This window comes from Protopterus annectens, chromosome 7.part1 (genome assembly GCF_019279795.1).
Source record: "Protopterus annectens isolate FY-2018-M chromosome 7.part1, PAN1.0, whole genome shotgun sequence".
Classification (NCBI taxonomy): domain Eukaryota; kingdom Metazoa; phylum Chordata; order Ceratodontiformes; family Protopteridae; genus Protopterus; species Protopterus annectens.
The window spans coordinates 6,358,557-6,380,923 of NC_056740.1; the positions used below are offsets into that span (position 1 = coordinate 6,358,557).

Below are 22,367 nucleotides of genomic sequence, written 5' to 3' on the forward strand. Positions count from 1 at the left end.
ACTCAAGTATTATAAATATTATAAACTCACAAAACTTGGCATAAATCCCTACATCACCTGATGGATAGCCAATTGACTCACGGACAGGTCACGTTGTTAAAGTGGGTGCATCCAGATCCAGCAAGAGGCCATTTACTATTGCTGTGCTACAAGGCTCATTGCTAGGACCACTCCTGTTTGGAATATACTTCTCTAAAGTCAAGGCTAATGTGTAAGGCCTCTGGATAACAACGTTTGCTGATGACTGCAAGCTGGGGGCAATCAATGAATCCCCCAGTGATGTAGATATTCTTCAGGAGGTTCTAGATCAGACAAATAATTGGTGCTGGAACCATGCCCTAAAAGTAAATGTGAAAAAATGCATTATCATGCCCTTTGGAAAGTCAAACAGTCCTGGAAATTGTAACTTCAATAGCACATCCCTAACAGTAGACTCAGAGGTGAGAGATCTAGGTATACAATTAGATAGTAACCTGAACTTTGAATGCCATGTGTCCACAGTGGTGAGGAAGTCCTTCTATGTGACACAACTTATAAGTAAAGGTGTGGTATTCAAAATCCAAGGAAATTAAAGTCCCGCTGTACTCAGCCCTCTTTAGACCAACAATTGAGTATAGTGCACCATTTGGCATGTACTTGACTAGGCACTTACAACAGTTGGAGCAACCTCAAAGGTTCCTCACAAAGAAAATACAGGGTGCAAACAACATATCCTATGCAGACAGACTAAAAGTCTTATCCCTTTATTCTGTCTCCTACTGACTATTAAGGGGTGACCTATGCTTGACCTACAAGGCACTCACAAATCCATCCCTGATGGAGCTGCTATACATCCACAAGTCAAGCAGCACAAGGGTCAGCTGATCTAGGGATCTAAACTTAGTCAGCAACTCAAACAAAACATGCTGGAGAGACAGATACATGTCTCAGAGATTGCCCCTTGTTTGGAAAAGGTTTGCTATGCACATTCATAGGTTCACAGGTGTTTACTAGACTAATGACCACAATGGCCTTTTTAAGCCTAGCCATGCATCCCAAATCTCTGACAAGTTCTGATACTCTTGATAGGTATAAGCATGGGCATGGGAGATGAACCATTTGCAGGTTACCTGTTTGTATCAGAGACATGGGTGCCAAACCATGAACTTCCAGTTTCCCATCCAATTGTCCAAGTTGCATTTGAATTGGATTAAGGAGGAACTCTGCTTCACACAGATGGGCAGCTTGTTCCATAGATGGGATAGTCCCTGGGATACATACCTACCTCTCCAGCAGGTCCTGTTTATATCACAGGCAAGGTTTAAGTCTTTAGAGCAGAACCCTTCCCAGGCCCTCTTCAAACACAATTTGGAACACTGGATGGGTAATCACAAACACCTGGGATAGTGCCTGTGTCCCTTATGGACAGGGGCAATCTGTATGATAATCAAGGTACAGACACAAGCTCATGCAATCTTCTTGGCCCTAAGGGCAATGTATTGGGTAAAATTGGGTTATATTGGCTGGAATTGTTAAGCTGTTAGCCTAGTAATCTGATATGAACCTATCGACCTATGCTATGCCAGCAATCCATCTACTTTGTGACAGAATAGAATTTGCAACCTTCTGCCTCAAAGGTGAGTGTGCTACCTATTGTACTGCTGACACTGCTACACTAATTATCATACCTTGTGCATTAGTATTCCATTTCCCTTGTTCAGCAGCAGAAAAGGATATGATGTCACTGTATGTAAACCAGCAGTAAACACATTACATTCACTGAACATGCACATTTAAGTGTGCTTTTTAAAGTTTTGCATAAATATTTATTAATGACATATTTAGCCTACTCTGTAATCAGCAAGATTCAGAGTTGTTCTGGATTATGTTGGTCAATAAAAATATTCCTCCTTTATACAGAAGAATTATACCTTCATGTCCGCAATTTCATACAGAAACAAAATATTGGTTTTGAAGATATTGTGGTTTCTTAGACAATCTATCCATCATTTAAAATGTTCCTTTTCCACAACCATATAATATAGTATGTTCTTTATTGTATCTCAGTCTACTGAAAGTAAATTTACATGTTTTAAGAGAGATGTGGAGGAAACTATTTTCTACATAATAGCTGACGTTATGAAGTTTCACTGCACTGCTGTTCGACTTAACATTAAAAGAGGCATCAAGATGAAATCTTAAATGTAGGTGTTCCTTAACAGATAACATGCTTAGAAAAGGGACAAACAAATATTCCTTATTCAGTGTACCTTTTATTTCAGATCTATGCTTTTCAGTTAATCAATGCCCATATCTGAAGATAATGTCTACAGCACATAAAAGAGAGTCTGGCTGAAACCTTAAGGTCTGGGAAAACTGAAGTGGATTTGAAGCAACTCTTGTTTTAATTGATGGCTGACATGGGGACTGAGAAATCTAACACTTCTGGCACTCTGACTGCCCTATTATCAACAAATGCAGCTGGTGGAACTGAAGTGAGCTACTCAAATACTGCCATCCTGATCAGAGAATGGAATGAATAAAGAAAGCATTATGGGTGATGACTCTTGGCAAAGGCCTTGGATTATGCTTGTGACACCATTTCATAGTGGTAGGGGACAGGCAGGATGCTAACACATGACTGTAAAATCTACTCCAATTACAGTGAGGTAAAAATTAATTAATTTGCGTATATAGACCTTCTGCCTGCACCCCAATTCACTTAAATGGTACCGTTGAGCATCTTTTGCATCTGCCAGTTGCCTGAGGGAACCAGCCAATGTCTTAGCATAAAGAAAGCAAGTCAGAAAATCCACATCGGTAGAGTTGTTAGTTAGGGCAGGTTGAATACCTGAATGGATGGTTATCGAAGTCTGAAAAACTGAGCCATGATTTGACCTATGCTTCCTTAACTTTTGTAGTTAGGGCATGCTGAACACCTTCAGGGATAGTTATCGAAGACTGAAAAACTGAGCCATGATTTGACCTATGCTTCCTTAACTTTTGTAGTTAGGACAGGCCGAACACCTTCAGGGATAGTTATCGAAGACTGAAAAACTGAGCCATGATTTGACTTATACTTGCTTAACGTTTTACAGTGTACTGTCATAATCCCTCCAGGCAGATGACAGCTATTTTGTATTTGCGTCACGCTTGGTAACTTTTATTATTATACCAAGTACTTTCTACCCAATAAACACATTTGTAATACAATTTTTAAAACTCTGCATTATTTGCCGAGCTCACTGATCCTGAAGCAGAAATTTTTTTGACCCACAGTGAATAATTTTTTTTCTTTCAGACCTGTTTTCAGGACAGTACTTTCATTATTGGTTCCAAATAAGTGATTTCCATCTCAAATTATGTATAGCTGAGGTATTAGATACATCTTTCATTTTAAATGACTCTCTCTTAGAGAAGATGTAATGCAGAGGGCACTCCCCAAGAAACTCTATACTCTAAGCTATAGGTCCTGAAGTTCAAGACCGAAAACTCCCTAAATTATTAAACATATTCAGATTACACTGCTTCTTCAGTAACATTTAACCACCACGTACCTCGAGCAATGGAACCCGGTAACAGCTTGCAGGTTTTTGTTGGTATTAGCACCAGAAAACAGTGGTTCATCTGCAGGTTTCTGGTGCTAATAGCAATAGAAACCTGCAAACTGTTACCAGTTTCCATTGTTCAAGGTACGTGTGGGTTAATGGTTTATTTTGTTACCTTGGTCGATTGCAGCTTTTTTGGTCTGTGGTCTTTAGCAGCCTGCTTAACTAATGAAGTACAGGAGACCATTTATCGCTGAAGTCAATGTTTTGAATATAATCTGTACAGGCAACTTCCATCAACAGAGCCTCTCTTGGTCCAACCATATACCAGGGATAAACAACATAATTAATTTGTGCTTCCCAGATTAAAACAATATATTCGTCTTTAACATACTGACCTGTAGAATATTTTAGCTGCAACTGTCCATCGATAATCTCTACAGCAATAAAATCGTGCTTTTCGTTTAGCCGCCCGTTGTAAAACAAAAGTCCATTCTTTTCCATAGTAGCAAAACTGTAAAAACAAATAAATATATAAAATATATATATATCTATATATATCTATATATATATCTTTCTCAAATTCTTTATTTCAATGAAGCTGCTATCAATTTAAAATAAATGACTAAAGAATTAATCTCCTATGTTCCAAAAATTTCTTCTGCAAGCTATTTTAAGAATGGAAGTGAATTCAATTAATCCTTTGCACAATTTACTGAATGTGTTATTCTTCACACTGGGTAGTAACCATCTGTCATACATCACCAATACCCTAGTGTTCTATGCACTGTTGAAAATATAACATATTTACTACTAGAAAGAATTACACCTGTGTAAACAAGTAAAACAAAGTGTTAGAATTCCAGACATACATGATTCTGCTTAAATTGTAACTGAACTTTGAAGTAGTTTGAAAGGAATCAATTTGAAAAAGTACAAAATCTAAGTTTTGTAAGATCACAAGGTTTCTGGGATTTTTATCATTCACCAAAGCAGTTATGTAACATGTAATAGTGTGTGCTCTTGTCAAAATATAAGTACTTTTTAAAATCTGAACCTTGTCTGACAAAAACATTTAAGCCTACTGAACTCCAATGATGAGGAAAACATAATGATTACCTGTATCCTGCAACATTTAATTATTTTAATCATCAATCACTGAAAGCAATAGTCCAGCTGAACTTAGCATAATTTCATGTTAGGTTATCATGAGGTCAGACAGGTGTATGAAGGCACTTTCATAGTGATTGTTACTGATACCATAAAGTACTTTTGCTGAAAGTCACCCTCAGTGATAATGATGTTTGCATATGTGTGTGCATATACCTATATATCTATATCTATATATATATATATATATATATATATATATATGTGTGTGTGTGTGTGTGTGTGTGTGTGTGTGTGTGTGTGTATATATATATATATATATATATATATATATATATATGTATATATATATATATATATATATATATATATATATATATATATATATATATATATATATATATATATATATATATATATATATATATATATACATACATGGGTCTACTTCTAAATTACGAAGTTTCAAAACTTCAAATTTCTTATGGTCGAGACCATAAGATAAAAGTTTTTTAATTTTCAGCCGTTTAAATGGAGATTGCTGTACAGCACAGAATGGTATATTTGCCATTTTCCTCTCAGTAATGCAATCTCGGAGTTGGTATATTTAATTGGCAAGGGGTTTCGGGTGCAGGGAGCTTGCCCCCCTACAAAACCATAAAAAAAGATTTTTTGTTTTTATTTTTTTATTTACATTTTGAAGTTTCAAAACTTTGATCTTATGGTCTCGACCATAAGAAATTTGAAGTTTTGAAACTTCAAAATTTAGAAGTAGACCCATATAGATATATAGATATAAGTAAGTATATCTACAGCTATAGATATAGAGAGAGATATACATCTATAGCTGTAGTTGATTCGGTCACTGCACACATTCATCATGTGCAGTGATTTGTGGTAAATTCGTTTGCGGTTGCAGTGTTCAAACTGCATCAGTCTGACTGCAATATAATTACAAGAGTTATCCTCTTTCTCTGCAGTTGGGCAACTACAGAGTTAGTATATTTAATTTCTGGGGATGGAGGGGCAGCACCCCCTCATTGGAGGTGTGGTGAGGCCCCTAAGTAAAAACAAAGTTTCTGATTCTTTTAGGTGATCACAAGTGAAATGTTTAACATCCAGTCAGTGGTCCTTGAAATGTCACTGCTTATGCTACAAAACCTGATGTGTACTCTGTACTGCACAACATACGACTATGTCTGCTCTTTTCTGTATTCCTTCAGACTGCTAGATTCCATATTTGAAAAGCAAGTAAGCAATCAGTGTAAATTTGGTGTGTTGATAACTTTGTTCATCAGTATTTATACCTTTTTGAATTTCACCTGAAGATTCTATCAAGTTGTCCTGCTAGACTAAGTTATGGCAATAAGAGCCCTGAAATCAACCCACATCTCCATTTATCAAACAAATAAACAGAATGAATGTTGACACAAACACCAAGTCCCCAACACATAGAAACACAAATTTATTGTGAATAAAAGTACAGGAAGCACAAAATAAAAAACGGTTAAGCACTTTTTGTCTCTAAATAGCAGACTTCTTCAGACCGTCAGAAAAAACAAACTCTCCACTTAAATACATACCATATGGTAATTTCAGAATTCATTAACCAATGATGTTTGGTTAGTTATTAAGTGGTTAGTCATAAAGTGACATCAGCAACAATACATGAAGTGAAATAAAGAAAAAGAAAATGTAGATGTAAATATAACTATATGGATGCATTTATAAATTAAGTAAGTATAGTGAATGTATATATAATGTATGAAAAAGAACACTGTCTGGTTGTCATCTAGTAGAGAATAATTTCTTTTAATACGTGTTAAAAATACTAGCCGATGAAAGTAATTTGTGTAAATACATAAATAAATTATGTGTCACCTATCATAACTGACAGTGGTTCTCCTAGCAAAGTGTTTAACAATACATTCTATACAAATAGTTGTTAAAAACATTTGTTTAAAAACAACAGTTAAAAAGTTATAATCTGATGTAACGTACTGTCAACATAAATTCACCATACAATAGGGGTAATAAAACAAACAACAAGGCTTCACTAGGGGCTCATATAATGCATTAAATTATTCAGTTTTAAAATACAAGCAATAGAGGTGACTTCATTTAACCCTGGGGGGTTATAGGAGTTCAATCTTAATTGCCAGATCAACTCCTGTCTTTCCAAAATTAAATGGTAAGGGCCCCGTTTTATATTCACTGCAACCTGGCAAATTACTCTAAAAAGGAAGTGGTGAGTTGGATGTTCAGAACAATGCCTAGCCAAAGCATTAGAGGGTGACTTTTTCCTAATGTGATAAATATGCTCATAAATCCTCTCTTTGAATTTTCTATCCGTCTTCCCAACATAGAATGCTGGGCAGGCTACATAACTAGCCAGATAGACTACGGATTTTGAATTGCAATTAAATATACCCTTAGTCTTTACCTTGAAGGAACCTACTTCAAATTCTGTCCCTGTTGCAATATATTTATATTAATTGCAACTCTCACACTTAAATGTACCACCAGTTCTGTTACAGATCTGTGGTTCCATTTCTAGGATTTGTTTTAAATTCTTATTCTATCTGTAGATGAAGGATGGTGAATTTCCTAGCTTCTCCAAAACATTTGGTTCCATCGTAAAGATGTTCCAGTTTCTTTTCAAAATAACTTCAATTGCTTTAACTTCTAAGCAAAAAGAAATTAAAAAACTGCTAGAACATTACAGCCTCATCATATTTAATGCTGTTAATGGAAGTTAGAAATGCCCATGAGTCTCTACACACTTGCTTTTCATTTACAACATACTTCTTTAAAATATTCCCGGGGCTCTATCACATATGCAAGTGTGAAATACATAGACTCTATTTTAAAGAAGTATGTTGTAAATGAAAAGCAAGTGTGTAGAGACTCATGGGCATTTCTAACTTGAAGAATGTGAAATCCTCAAACTGATGTTTTTGAAGAGAGGTTACCCAAACATATTAGTCCTTGAACTAGTGGAAGAAGTTGCACCAAAAGGAGAGAAGGGTTTTGCAAACCACTACTTAGACCTACCAGCAGGTTAATGATCTTAGAGGAGGGTGTGAGGTTGGAAGAGACCACCAACATAAACCAGGATGGTACGCAAAACACAGGAGTAACTACAAGGAGGATTTCTAGCAGTTTTGTAACTTTTTTTTGCTTAGAAGTTAAAGCAATTGAAGTTATTTTGAAAAGAAACTGGAACATATTTACGATGGAACCAGATGTTTTGGAGAAGCTAGGTAATTTACCATCCTTCATCCATAGAAAGAATAAGAATTTAAAACAAATCCTAGAAATGGAACCACAGATCTGTAACAGAACTGGTGGTACATTTAAGTGTTAGAGTTGCAATTATTGTAAATATATGGAACCAGATGTTTTGGAGAAGCTAGGTAATTTACCATCCTTCATCCATAGAAAGAATAAGAATTTAAAACAAATCCTAGAAATGGAACCACAGATCTGTAACAGAACTGGTGGTACATTTAAGTGTTAGAGTTGCAATTATTGTAAATATATTGCAACAGGACAGAATTTGAAGTAGGTTCCTTCAAGGTAAAGACTAAGGGTAGATTTAATTGCAATTCAAAATCCGTAGTCTATCTAGCTAGTTGTGTAGCCTGCCCAGCATACTATGTTGGGAAGATGTATAGAAAATTCAAAGAGAGGATTTATGAGCATATTTATCACATTAGGAAAATGTCACCCTCTAATGCTTTGGCTAGGCATTGTTCTGAACATCCAACTCACCACTTCCTTTTTAGAGTAATTTGCCAGGTTGCAGTGAATATAAAAGGGGGCCATTACCATTTAATTTTGGAAAGACAGGAGTTGATCTGGCAATTAAGATTGAACTCCTATACCCCCCCCAGGGTTAAATGAAGTCACCTCTATTGCTTGTATTTTAAAATGTAATAATTTAATGCATTAAATGAGCCCCTAGTGAAGCCTTGTTGTTTGTTTTATTACCCCTATTGTATGGTGAATTTATGTTGATAGTACGTTACACCAGATTATAATTTTTTAACTGTTGTTTATTTGTGTAGAATGTATTGTTAAACACTTCACTAGGAGAACCAATGTCAGTTATGATAGGTGACACATAATTTATTTATGTATTTACACAAATTACTTTCATCAGCTAGTATTTTTAACATGTAGTAAGAGAAATTATGCCCTACTAGACGACAACCAGACAGTGTACTTTTTCATACATTATATATACATTCACTATACTTACTTAATTTATAAATGCATCCATATAGTTATATTTACATCTACATTTTCTTTTTCTTTATTTCACTTCATGTATTGTTGCTGATGTCACTTTATGACTAACCACTTAATAACTAACCAAACATCACTGGTTAATTAATTTTGAAATTACCATGTGGTATGTATTTAAGTGAAGAGTTTGTTTTTTCTGGTGGTCTGACGAAGTCTGCTATTTAGAGACGAAAAGCACTTAACCATTTTTTATTTGTGCTTCCTGTACTTGTATTCACTATAAATTTGTGTTTCTACGTGTTGGAGACTTGGTGTTTGTGTCAACGTTTGTTTTCAAGTTTACATTTGATATTGTCTTTGGATTACCAAATAAACAGAATGAAACATAATGACTGACTACCTGCCTTTGAACCTGGCAGTTCTGAGGCAAAATATCAGTCTGTAACACTGGAAACCCAGATAAGAAAATCAACAAAGGTTATCAGTTTCTTATTTAGACCACTTTTTCTCAGAGGCTGTGTCTGTACATATGTGAGTATGACTGAGCAAGGCAAAACTATCAGTAGAGTAACCCTACTGGAGAACATGTCTGTTGTATCAAAGTAAACCTTGTATTACATCACTTACAGAAATCATTAAAACAGCAGATCCAGAACCAAAAGAACTTTCAAGAGTTCAAAGGTAATTACTAAGCATGTTGTCTGGGAGACCAACAAGGAGCCTAGCTCAATCTTCCAATTGCCCCAGAGCTCTGTCTGGTTAAGTAACTTGCTCAGAGTCACACAATGAGGTTGAGGAAACCCAGAACTAAAGGAAGCAGCTTGTTTACAATACATATAGCATACTATGCCACACTATGTAATAGCTGACAATTCATAAGCTAGTTTACTGGCAAAACTGGTATAAAAATGTAAATGTCCCATTAAAGTTACACATCAAGTGACCAACTGTAAACATTGCAGGATGAAGATAAATTAATGTAATGTAATGTGTGTGTTTGTGTGTGCATTGCATAAATATGCTCTGAAGGATTCTGACACAAAGGTAGGAAGTGTTAACAGGAACTATATTTCTGTATACATTTAAATATACAGTATATACAGAAATACAGCAAAAAGGAAAAAGAATGCCCAAAAAGAGATGGTATATACTACATGTCATTACATAGTACCTGTATTAACAGAATATATTTATGTCCTTATAGACACTGGTTATTTGTCACTGGCCCAGCTCTCTACAGAAAAATTCACAATACTGCAGTTTGTCTGCTTGAACCTGCATTTATAGACAACTTTCTCCATTTCTGACCATTTCCAGTCTCAAAGACTTATCCTGTCTGCTTCAGTAAGGATCTAACTGCTACTGGGATTCCTCACTAATACTCTAACAGCAGTTTTTGTGAGGTATATAAGCTACAGTCACCTGCTGATTTCTTATTGGTGCTAACTTTTGCTTAACCTACTAGCAACCTCAAACTGCTACGATAGTTTTGACTGTTAGCTTAAAACGGCATTATGTGGTATTTATGTTACATGCCAGCTATCTTGTTCACATGAAGACAACTGTTATTAGTTTTTCATTGAGACATTTATGTCTAGAGAATCTCATTTTTTCCTCTTTCCTATACATCTCTACAACAGTTTATCTATCTATATATATCTGTGTGTGCGTGTGTGCACGTGTGTGTGTGTGTGTGTGTGTGTGTGTGTGTGTGTGTGTGTGTGTGTGTGTGTGTGTGTGTGTGAAATTCCATGCTTTTTATTTATATAGTACACATTCAGTGAAATACTTATTACCTTATGTGTCACAGATATAAAATTATGTAAATATAAAATTATATTTTTTTTATTACAAGATCTTATGACAATAATTTTGTTGTTGTTAAATGCCATGCGGTCCGGGTCATGCCTGAAAAGGGTATGTGGACTAGTGTACTTATCAAATGTATAAATACATACATACTACATTTTCATATTTATATTTACTGACGGGCCAGCCTTGGTTAGGCCAAAAAGTGTCACAGCTGGCAATTTAGCTCAGCAGTTTAAGGTTAATTACTGATAATGCACTTCCTGTAGTCCCTGGTTTGATTCCCTTACCCTCTTCTTGTCTACAGTATGATTGTAAGCAAGTCACTTAACCAGACAATGCTCCCAGCTTATTACTGAAAACAGACACTTGAATTTAGTGGGCTTACCCACTTAAATTAAAAAGCAAAAAAAAAAAAAAAAAAAAAGATTCTGCCCTTGCTAACTGGACATAATGCCCAACTGTCATACTCCAACCAAAATATTAAAATACAACCAACTTTTTCCCAGTACTGGAGATGTTTAGAGCTCCATGCAGTTACTGAATGTTTTCTCCAAATGAAGAATTGAAGTAGCTCACCTCATTGTATTCATTGCTATCAGTACCTCAGTACCATAATATCTCTCCCCTGACCTGTGGTGGTGCAGGATAGAATCATTTCAGATTGACTAACTGATTGCTAGTCAGATACAGAACATACTGAATTTCATTTTTCACAGAACCAATTTGCCATCTGCAGAAACAGCAATTACTAGGTGATATATAAGCTTTTTCTGCACTTTCACTTCATTGCTTTTTCTAGTTGCTTTATGCAGCACCTGCCACAGAATATTTTTAAAGAGTGAATAGTAACGGCCAGCTTGACTGACTCACCTGGGACTCATGTAACAGCTGGCTTTTCATAGATCTGCAAAGTACGTAATTCTTTACTGAAGTACAAACTTCCACTGCATTCAGTTTGTGATCCATCCTTTCACCTTTGTAGTTTACCACTGACTAAAAGCACAATAATTCTGCTCCACGCTATCAGACAATTCATTTCTCTTTCACTTTACTCCCATTATTTTAAATGCTTATTTATCATTCTTCTTCATACATTCTGCCATTCAACTACTGCAATCACACTCTTTTTAGAATAGTTCAAAATGCTGGTAAGTTAGTTTGTATGTTGTACTTTGAGAAAAAAATGTAAATGCGTGGTGTGTGTGTCTCTACAACCCTGTTATGCATTCTAGCTGTTCTTCCATTACTGGGAGAAACTATGGCTTTCATCTAGTCTGGTGCTGGGTCATTTTTTGTATGCACCTACTTTTCCCTTCCCTCTAGTGGTCAGCAAATGCTTGGATGCCTACAATGCCCCCCATATCCCCTAGAGAGAGGGGAGTACACCGTTGATTGGCAGACCACACCCACAGTCTCATTCCCATTGCCTCTTATCCATCTTTACAACAGATGACACTCAGATGGTGGTCCTCCCTCCACTCCTTCTACCAGGGATGGGTGAAAAGACCTCAGTAGCTTACTCTTGTCCTGCCTAGGTAGACTGCTCTACCCATTTGCCTGCTATCCTGGCTTTCCTGGTTCAGGTGGCACAGACTCAAGGCTGCATTTTTCTGCATCACAGAGCCAGTCCCAAGGAAATGTCCTCCATTTACCTGTTTTTTTTTTCTTCTAAAGAATGCGAGTAGACACACTAACTGCAACTGCATGTATATTTAAATTTTTTTTTCATTCTATAGTGCTGCGGACAGGCTCTACACTACTCATTAAATACCGATCTTCTCTTTATTACCGTAGCATTTAACTAGCTTGTACTTAAAAGCTGATCTGTAGAACTATATTAGCATTCATTAACTAGACATAGCTGGGAAGTGGTCATGCTATGATTACAATACACTTACTACTGCCATTCACCTATCCAAAAATTAGATTTCGAGAAGACGTAGAGCTTTGCACTTGACTAGCAGGCCTCTCAAGCAGAAGACATGTTAATGGTTGCATGCTAGCTCTTTTTAATATAAATAGCTTAAAGGTTAATATTTCTGAACTGACCATGGGTTAGCTGCTAAAACTGCATACCATTCTGAGACCTGGATTAAATCCATTACAACTACAAGATTGCCATCAGTCATTACATTTTAAAGTGACAAAAAAATGTTTGCATGGCATTGTCTCTTTTTTGAGATTGACACACAGTTGTAATCACAGAAGAATGATATCACTCAAATCTAAACAGCATGCAAAATAAAAAAATGACAAAAGATGTCATATGTGCAGGGGACATGGAACATAGGTACGTACAAAAAATTATCCAGTAAACCTACAATTCTGAGACCTGGATCAAGCCTAACATTACTGACAATTAGATTTTTATTAGTTATTATAACATTTAAGTGACAATAAAAATGTTTACATGCCATTGACTCTTTTTTGATCAACACAAAATTGTAATCACAAAACAGTGAGATCATGCCAATGTAAACACCATGCAATATAAAAAAAAAATTACAAAAAAAATCATTTTTGTTGGAGGCATGGGATTTATCTATACCAAAAATCCCTGGATACCACAACCTCAATTGTCTAGGACAAAAACAAGTAATTGCACACTAATTATCATAAAATGGTGTTGATTATTCATGTCTCAACAACAATCCTGGCACTCAACAAAAAAGGGTAGAAGGCTGTAATTTATGCTCACTAGGATCTATAGATATTTCAGTCTGTATATTTGGCAAGCACTGATCTCACCTTGGCTGCTATAAGAACTGTATTTAAATGGGTACAGCAGATGACAGTCTTTCCCATACATCTTTTTAATGGTTCTTCACAGAACAGCAACAACAAATGGAACATTTTTACTCAGCCTTGATAAATTCTTATCACAGAGAACATTTTAGGTGAAGCCAACATCCACTCAAAACAGACCAATGAATGAGACACAAGGATTTCACACGGAATAAGAAATCAGGCTACTCATCGTTAAGTCCACTCAATGAATCGGAACTTTGGTCTGGCAGCACATATTTGCAAAGCAGTTTTTAACATCCTCTATTGATCATGTATCTTGCTTAGGTAGCATACCTGACAGTTTTAGTCACCTCTGGCCCACCTATGGATTTTGGTACAACTCTACCTGCTCCTCTCCCAGCTCAAATTATTTTGCACTAATTTCTACTTAGACTCAACAACTTCTTGTAATTATGTACAGAAAGTTGAATGACTACCAACAAAGCATACAAAACAGTAGCTCTTGACATTTATCTAAACTAGTCCTGACACTGACCAACATAGTTCCACTGTGCTATAAAAAAATCAAAGTGAACTGAGTGATACAGCTTAAACATCAGCTAAGGGCTCTTCTTAAACAGAATAGAAAAGCATGGAAAACAGTTGACTTTTAATGGGACTCTCCAGTCTTGCAAGGATATACAGAATTTAAAAAACAATGCAAGTATGCATTTAAGTCTGTAACAGACTTTGGACTGTTATACAGATAATGAAAGTGTGGTAGAGCAAAGTTGTTGGCTGGCATGAGGTGTGCTGTGTAAAATAGTAAAACCAGACTCAATCACCATGGCTGGAAGGTACAAAAGTTTAATACTAAAAGAATAAGGGCAAAAAAAGAAGTAAGCACTTTCACAGTAAATAGCTGCTTCTTTAGACCATAAAACATCATTAACAATACTTTTCCACTTAAAATCCAATCTAACCAATCAAAAAAAAAAAAAACAAACAAACCTCATCACATGTCCAGCTACTACAAATGATGTAGCAGTAACTCATTCATAAAACCTCATTCATAAAAAAGGCACTTCATTCATATAAAGTCATCCAAAAAAATCAATATGTCAAACCACATGCTCATAATATTGGTTTGATTGTTAAGGTATCATTCAAACTGGGACACAAATCAACTTTCAATAATATGATCCACCTGAGCTCAACATATTCTGTTTTGTTTTTAATGTCACCACCTCTAATACTTTGTTCTACACTCTCTAAAGCAGTAAATCGAGAGTAATACTCATGGCCAAAGTCAATGATATGCCTAGCTAAAGCATTTGTGGGTTTTTTGTTCCAACTGTCATCCACATGTTCCAAAACTCTTTCCTTTAGCATCCAAATAGGCTTTCCAACATAAAAACAATCACATACTTGGCATTTAGCATAATTAATAACATTTGAGCTTCTACAATCTGCGTAGTAATCAAAGTTGTTGTTGTTGTTGTTGTATCTTTCGGCTTTTTCCCGGGTAGGGGTCACCACAGCGGAACTCCGGTCCGCTAATGATTGGCAGTAGATTTTTACATACCGAGTTGCCAGCTCTGACGCACAACCTTCAACGAAGGTACGCCCATTCATGCATGTCTCCACACAGAAGACGCTTTAGCTGAGAATCGACCAGGACAACGTCTTACTGTGAGGCTACAACGCTACCGCAGCACCACCACTGCTATATTGCGTAGTAATCAAAGTAAATGCTATAACTCAAAGAAGGATGTTCAATAAAACATGTGACCCAAATATATTTACATGCTTAACAAGATAACACAGATAAGTGCCAGTGTGATCTGAATAAGTAAATTTAGTACATCCAGAATGTTTACAGCATAATTCCCACTTCAGTGATTTATTATTGAGGAAAGAAAACTTGTGTTTAGGCCCTAACACTCTTGATAGTTTCATCAGTCATGAGTACTGGCCAGCTTTTCTTGATGATCTCACAGATCACCCCTATATTTATTTTATATTTGTTTACCAGGAAAGTCCCAGTAGGGCAGAGCCTATTTTCATATTACACCTCGGGAGAAATGCTCCAGATGCTTGTCTTTGGAATGTGGGAGGAAACCCGCACTAACACTGAGAAGACGTGCAGACTCTGGACAGAAGGCACCCCAGGCAAGAATCAAACTGGAGAACCTCTTGCTGTGAGGCAACAATGTTAACCACTGCACCACTGTGCTGCCCAACACATATCACAAGAAATAACTCAATACAATGTGAGGATTGAGGCTTAGTCTAACAGGAGTGGTTTCAACTTTATTATGTTCTTAAAATATGGTTGTGCAACCATGTCTCTCATCAGGCATACTTCAGTGGCTGCACTGAATACCTTGGTATATGAACATCCCCAGGAAATAAAATTATCAGACATCATTTCCAAAGCTTCAAAAGCAATACAGTCTTTATTATGAAGTCTCAGTGTTCTGAGGAACTGCCCCTTCAGTACATTCTGGGTCACATGCTTAGGGTGCATACTATTCTTCAAATTGTTCATAATGTTGATATCTAAAAACTTAATAGACTCCCTAGAAAAGTTATAAGTGAATCACAGAAAAGTAGTTGTATTGTGTAAATACAAAATAAGGATAAAAGACTTTTAAGACATACCTCTCCAAACCAATAATGCATCATCCACAAACCATCTTTAATAACTGATGTTATCAATAAAAGGATTGTTGGAACAAATGTCATCACATTCCCATTGTACTAAAACTAAATTTGCATAAGAATTAGCACATGATGTGCCCAACACAGTGAAGATAAAATTCATTCTCAGAAATAAATACGTTATTCTCCAGGATGAGTTCAAGAAGCATAAGTATCAACATCTCTTTGTTTGTGGAAAAATCACTATATGTTGATAAAAGTATTGTAACATTTTCAATTCTGACATCATTTGGTATAACTGTAAATAATGAAGTAGTGTCAAAACTAACAAAGAGAAGCTGCTCAGTATCCTCCAGCTCTTTATGCCAGGTATATAGATCACTTAAAAATGTTCTGGTGTCCTTCAGGACACTGGGTACTCCTTCTAAAACTGGACGCAATGTTTTCTATACAAAAATTAATAACAACTCAGTCACCCAGCCTCTACTAGAAACAATATGGTACATGGGGGGGGGGGTATACAAATTCTTGTGCACCTTAAGATCATACAAGACAGGTACAACCGGATGTTCAATTGAAAAATATTTGTACAAGTCTAAAGAGATAAGCCCAGTCATTTGTAAATCAAACACATAAAAGTCAACTTTGTTAATTATGCCTTCTACTTGATATATGTGAAAATGCATATATGTAACAGAATCCCCCCAGCATTTCATGCATTTTACTTAAACAGTGCTGTCTGTCCATTAGGCAATCCCTCCTCCTTCTTTATCTGTTGGGTGTATTTCCATACACGGATTGTCACGCAGTGTCCATAATGGTTCATATTTACCTGGAGTCATATTATAAAAAGAAGCTCTATTCTTCTGTGCAAAGTTTTGCTGGAGATCATCCATCCAAAGACTAATAAATGCATCAATAAGTGGGTGTGCACATGGAGTAAAAGAGCTGAGTTTCTTAAAGGGATTCATTATAAGAGCATCTTGTTGATGAAGCACTGGAATTAGGCTAGCATTTCTAGCAAAAAGTTTCAAATCAATAATCGTATCAATTGTATTATGCTAGCTGGTACAAATGATAACCCTTTGTTTAATAACTTCATTTGGTAACAAGTTAGGTCAAAAGATGAACTATTTATAATTATGTTGCTTGATTCTTGTTTCTAGTGTGCATCCTGGGTGCTCTGCTGCCCTGATTCAGGGAATAAATGTGTCTCGTTCTGGCTCAACTTGGGGACTGCCCCCCCCCTAATCTGTCTCTATAGGTAATGACTCCTTTAAGGAAAAATAGGGAGCACTGGACGGAGCATTGCTGTATCAGATAATGAAAGGGAAATACTGCTGCTAGCTGCTTCACCAACATCATGCACAAGTGCAGTGTTTTCAGGTATTACAGCCTCTCTTTTAACTTCGGGGTTAATAGTGACCCCAACATTGTTTGATTTCTCACAAGGCCAAGAAACAGATTCTCCTTACTAAAATCAAGTAAATCCCTTTGTAGTTTCTTTCTGGTTGTCATTTGCAATCTCGATTCATATGCTAAAACATTATCAACCAACTCGTCCAAACAAGCCTTATTATGAACAGAAGTGAATTTGTTTATCATGGTTTGTATTGTCTTAATCTAACATAACAACAACTCTTCCTCCAGTTTAAAAAAAATTTATCAATAGCTTCATATAATTGAGGATCACCTGTAGGTTTAACGATTGCCAACATTTCAAAAGTTCCGGGTAACTTACTCCATATGTTGGCATTTTCAATACACAGAGCCCCAGTGGTACAACTTTATGATGGAGAGCAACTTCAAGGTGAAGGCATTGCCATTGGAGTCCCTTACATTTAAATAGTTTATTTTCTAAATCCTGCATAGCGAACAAAACAGCTTCATGCATATTTGAATCAATTCTTGGAAAAGTAGATAAAACACTTGTAGACATATATAATAACGGATTTGTTGCCATGGATAACAAACATTGTAAACAGTCCATACCAAAGGGTAAAGCTCTCTCAGAATTATATCCAAGCTCTACATCATGTCCTTCCGCCATGTTTCACAGATATCCAAACAATCAGAAAAAAACGTGTAAGCAAAAGTAATTCTAGTGAGCAAAGGTTGAGAAAGTACAAAATGACAAGTAAAATAGTATAACCAAACTTGGCCACCACGGCTGGAAGGTGCGCTGTGTTTTTGACCACTGTTTGTCTGGCACTGTGGCACTGCAATTCAAGTGACAATTTTTAAAGCAGCTAAACACTTCATACTCCAACTTCAGTTTTTCTAACTTGTAGCATTCAGGGCTAACTAGAACTTCCCATGTATTGCAAAAAATTATAGCTGAATCACCAGTCATATACATTTATTAATATGTCCAAGAAATTCACTTCTTCAACTTTGTTGTCAAGATGAAGTTCTTGAGCTCTTTTCTAAAACACGTTAATAACTTGATTATGATCAGTGGCCTAATCATAATCCTCTGTTTTCTGATACTTAGTTTATGACCACATGTGAGGACAGGGTGTAGGCATATCAGTAATCCAAGAGTTCTATTTGAGAATTAATCTCCTGCATCACCATTACTATATATCGCCCACAAGAATGCAGTTGCTGCCATAGTCCAGGCATCAGTCACATCAGCCTCTATGCTATCAGTCATAAGGAAATCTTCAAGGTATTGAAACCTTCCCATTAAGTAATGGTGGTGTAGGTGGCAGTCTCACAGTGTAAGAATAAAAAAGGGCTTGGTCCTCTGAAAAAAAAAAAACAGTTTATAAATGCATTGCAGCCACAGTTTTGATGGTGATTAGTACAATGAGTTTAACACATTCTGAGTGCTGAAAGCAAGTTAGGCATCACAAACTCATAGTGGATTCATTAAAGCCTGCACTCTCCCCTGAGCTCAGAATAGTGGTTATAGCACTGTGTTGTCAGGCCAAAGGGGACAGGAAGATAGAGTACTCAAAACAAGATCTCTTAACTCCCAACTACATGAGGACAATAAAACATGGCTCCTGTCTTCCGGTGATACCAGGGAAGAGGGAAACATATGGACCAATACGGGATAAGAGCCTGATGGTGATTAGGGAATACAGGACAGGAAATTCTAAAAAAAAATATATATATCAGCAGCAACTTATCACTCATATTTTGAACCAAGTGGGCTGCTTTAATATAGATGTATTTTGCAGAGAAAGAAACCTGAATTTTTGGGGGCTTATTCTCTGAAGTGTTATAAAGATCATTTAGCCTTCTTGTAGAAAGTGGGTGAGGTACTTGAGAGGGGTATAACTACTGCAGGGATTTACTGAGAGACGTCAGTGCTTATATAGAGAAAGGTGGAAATAACTGGAGGGGTATGATATGAAAGAACAGCCCTCCTGATCTAATCCATTGAATAATGAGTTGTTACAGGGTTTCTGTTCAAGTCATGTGCCATCAAGAACAAATACATTGTAATTAATTGGGTCCATATGTTTATTGAGTGTAGAGCTGTCCTATAATTTTGGATTGATTTCAGATATTTTGTAAAGGCTTTGTTGTCAGATAATTGTCACATATCTAATTCTTCATTGTTATTTAATGTTCCTATCCCAAATGTAATTCCAAAATATCAAATCCCTCTCCTTTGGTCCCTTTTGGCCATTACTAGAAAAATAATCACAATGAATTGGAAGAAAAAAACAAGTTCTTGTATTCAATGACTTTATAAGTTTAGCTTAAAGTGTGTGTAATCAAGAAATGCAAACTATTCTAAGTAGAACATCTAATATAACTCATAAAAAATAACCTGGCAGGAACTGCAAGTTTTATCGGGCAAATATTAATGGTGTATATACTTCATATTGAAATTTGTCATGGATGATTGTATATAGTTATATATTTTTGACTATATGGTTGTTTTTCTTTATGCTTTAATTTTTTTCTAATGGTTAATTGTGTTTGTAAAATCAAATAAAATTTTCTTGAAAAAAAAGAACAAATACAATGTTAGAACATACAAATGCTAAACTCTAAATAGGTCTAATTTATCCTTAGGGCAGTTTTAGACCAAAGTTCACAGGTCAAAACTACTCATTTTTTTCATCCCAAGTCTGAGACTGACTTGACCAGGACTGCTCCTACCTTTGATGTCATGCAGTCCATTTCTATAATCAATTTGCAATTTGACTTTTGAGTACTTTATTTATTTTTTATTTTATTTTTATTTTACATTTGTTTACTGGGAAAGTCTGACTGGAACAAGGTCCATTTATAGTGGAGGCCCGGGGAGCAAAGCTCCACAACATAACAGTACAAATACAACAAATGAAAACTCAAAAAACTCAAGAAAACAAACCAAATAAACAAAAAAATCACGAAAACAAACCAAGTAAACAAAAAACAAAAGCTTTAGGAAGCAACCCACTCAAATAAAACGTAAAAGGTTGTTTGGTAATACAACAAATGACAAAAATATTTTTGTACAGAGGCATATATACAATCAGATCTCCATGTATTTATATGACAACACATAATCCATGAATGACAGAAAATTTCTATACAGTGGCATATTTACAATCAAGGAGATTTTTTCGTACCTTAGTTTGATTTGAGCAAGCTTGGTATATAAATAGCAAAACTTTGAATTCCATATTAGTAGTACAAAGCATAAAAATGAAGGAATGGAATCTGAAAAATAATGCTATTCGGGAGATATGTCGTAGCATGAGAAATAGTTTGCAGGATAGTAGGGGTCTATATTATAAGCACGAAAAGACTAAATCGCGAACGCTCACATGAGCGAAAATGCTGGAAATCGAAAGTGTGATTGTGGGGTCATGTTACAGAGAGGAGTGGGCTATTTGCTCCTTCTTCACTGTAGTGCTACCTCAGAGTTAGAATATATAGTTAGCGGGGGGTGGGGGGTGCAGTCTCCCCACAATAGCAAATTCGATTACCGGCATTTTCGCTCATGTGAGTGTTCATGGTTTAGTCTTTTCATGCTTATAATATAGACCCAGACAGTAGTTCCTGATAGGGAGTATTTGAGGAGTACAGGATAGCTGAGGTAAGCAGTGAGGAGATGAAATGTGACAAGTTAGGAGGAGAGCAGAAAAGATTTTATATGATACAGGGACAGAGCCATGATTGCAAGAGGTGAGACTTTAGTGATGTCTTGAAAAGTGAGATGGGTGGTGCAGAGGAGATACTTTGCGGAAGGTTATTCCATTCCCTAGCAATGGTGTGGGAGAACAGACTTTTCCCTGCAGTGTTACTGGCTTTGGTTATGCAGAGCAGGGTTTTGTTGGATGACCGTAGAGGGCGATTTGCAGAATATTGCTTTAGAAGTTGGTTTAGGGCTGGGGTTTTCTGAGGGTTCCTTATTATGTTGAAGGTGAGGACTAATTGGTGATAGCTAATTAGCTGAGGGAGTTCTAACCACTGTAGTTGCTTCAGGGCAAGACAGTGATCACTTCTAAAAGTGGAGTTGTTCATGAATTTTGCAATTTTATTGTAACATGACTCTAGTTTGTTTAGGTCTGTTTTCCTGATATGAATTAGGATTGGCGATGCATACATTAGGGTAGACAAGAGGTGGGTTTGGGCTAAGGAGATTCTAGCTTGGTCAGATAGGAACTGTTTGTGTTTGTATAGGGTTCCTAGTTTCTTATGTACCTTTGTGATGGTTTGTGAGATATGGACATTAAAGTTTAGATTGTCATCTACTTCAATCCAGAGCAGCTTAGTGTGAGGGGAGGGGGAGATTGTGGTCCCGTTTTTGGAGGTGATAGTGAAGGTAGGATGTGTGGATTTGGATTTATTGGGGATAAAAAGGAGTAATTTGGTCTTGTTGGGGTTTAGAATGAGTTGGATATCGGTAATCCATTGTTCCACGGAGCAGAAGGATTCTTGGGTAAGCTTTTGAAGAGTGGTTATGGATGGGGCTGAGCAGATTAGGGTGGAGTCATCTGCGTACTGTATAAGTGATGCATGCAGGTTTGAAGTATGTAGTTTGTTAGTGAAAATGGTGAATAGTAGGGGAACCAGTATTGATCCTTGTGGAACGCCTTTAGTAGTTGATAATAGAGAAGATAGTGTACTTTGCCATTTAACTGATTGTTTTCTGTCAGAGAGATAGCTTCTAAACCATGAAGTACTTAATAGTCAAGATGAATTCTTTGCGTATTAGTATTTATTTAATATAACAGTATTGCAATGCATGGAATGCTGAAATTATAGTCCAAAGTTAGGACAAAGACAAGTTTGTTAAGCACATTTTTACTTCAGGGAAGTATT

The 22,367-nt window shown here is 36.2% G+C and overlaps 1 protein-coding gene across 3 annotated transcripts in view; it reads right to left on the reverse strand.

Annotated features, from left to right (window-relative positions):
- Nucleotides 1-22,367, reverse strand: part of CELSR3 (cadherin EGF LAG seven-pass G-type receptor 3) — a 1,979,827-nt gene that overhangs the window by 877,336 nt on the left and 1,080,124 nt on the right. For all 3 annotated transcript variants that reach the window (XM_044078523.1, XM_044078522.1, XM_044078524.1), the window contains exon 4: nucleotides 3,926-4,041. In XM_044078523.1, coding sequence (XP_043934458.1) covers nucleotides 3,926-4,041 — 116 coding nt within the window. The remainder of the gene's footprint in view (nucleotides 1-3,925; nucleotides 4,042-22,367) is intronic.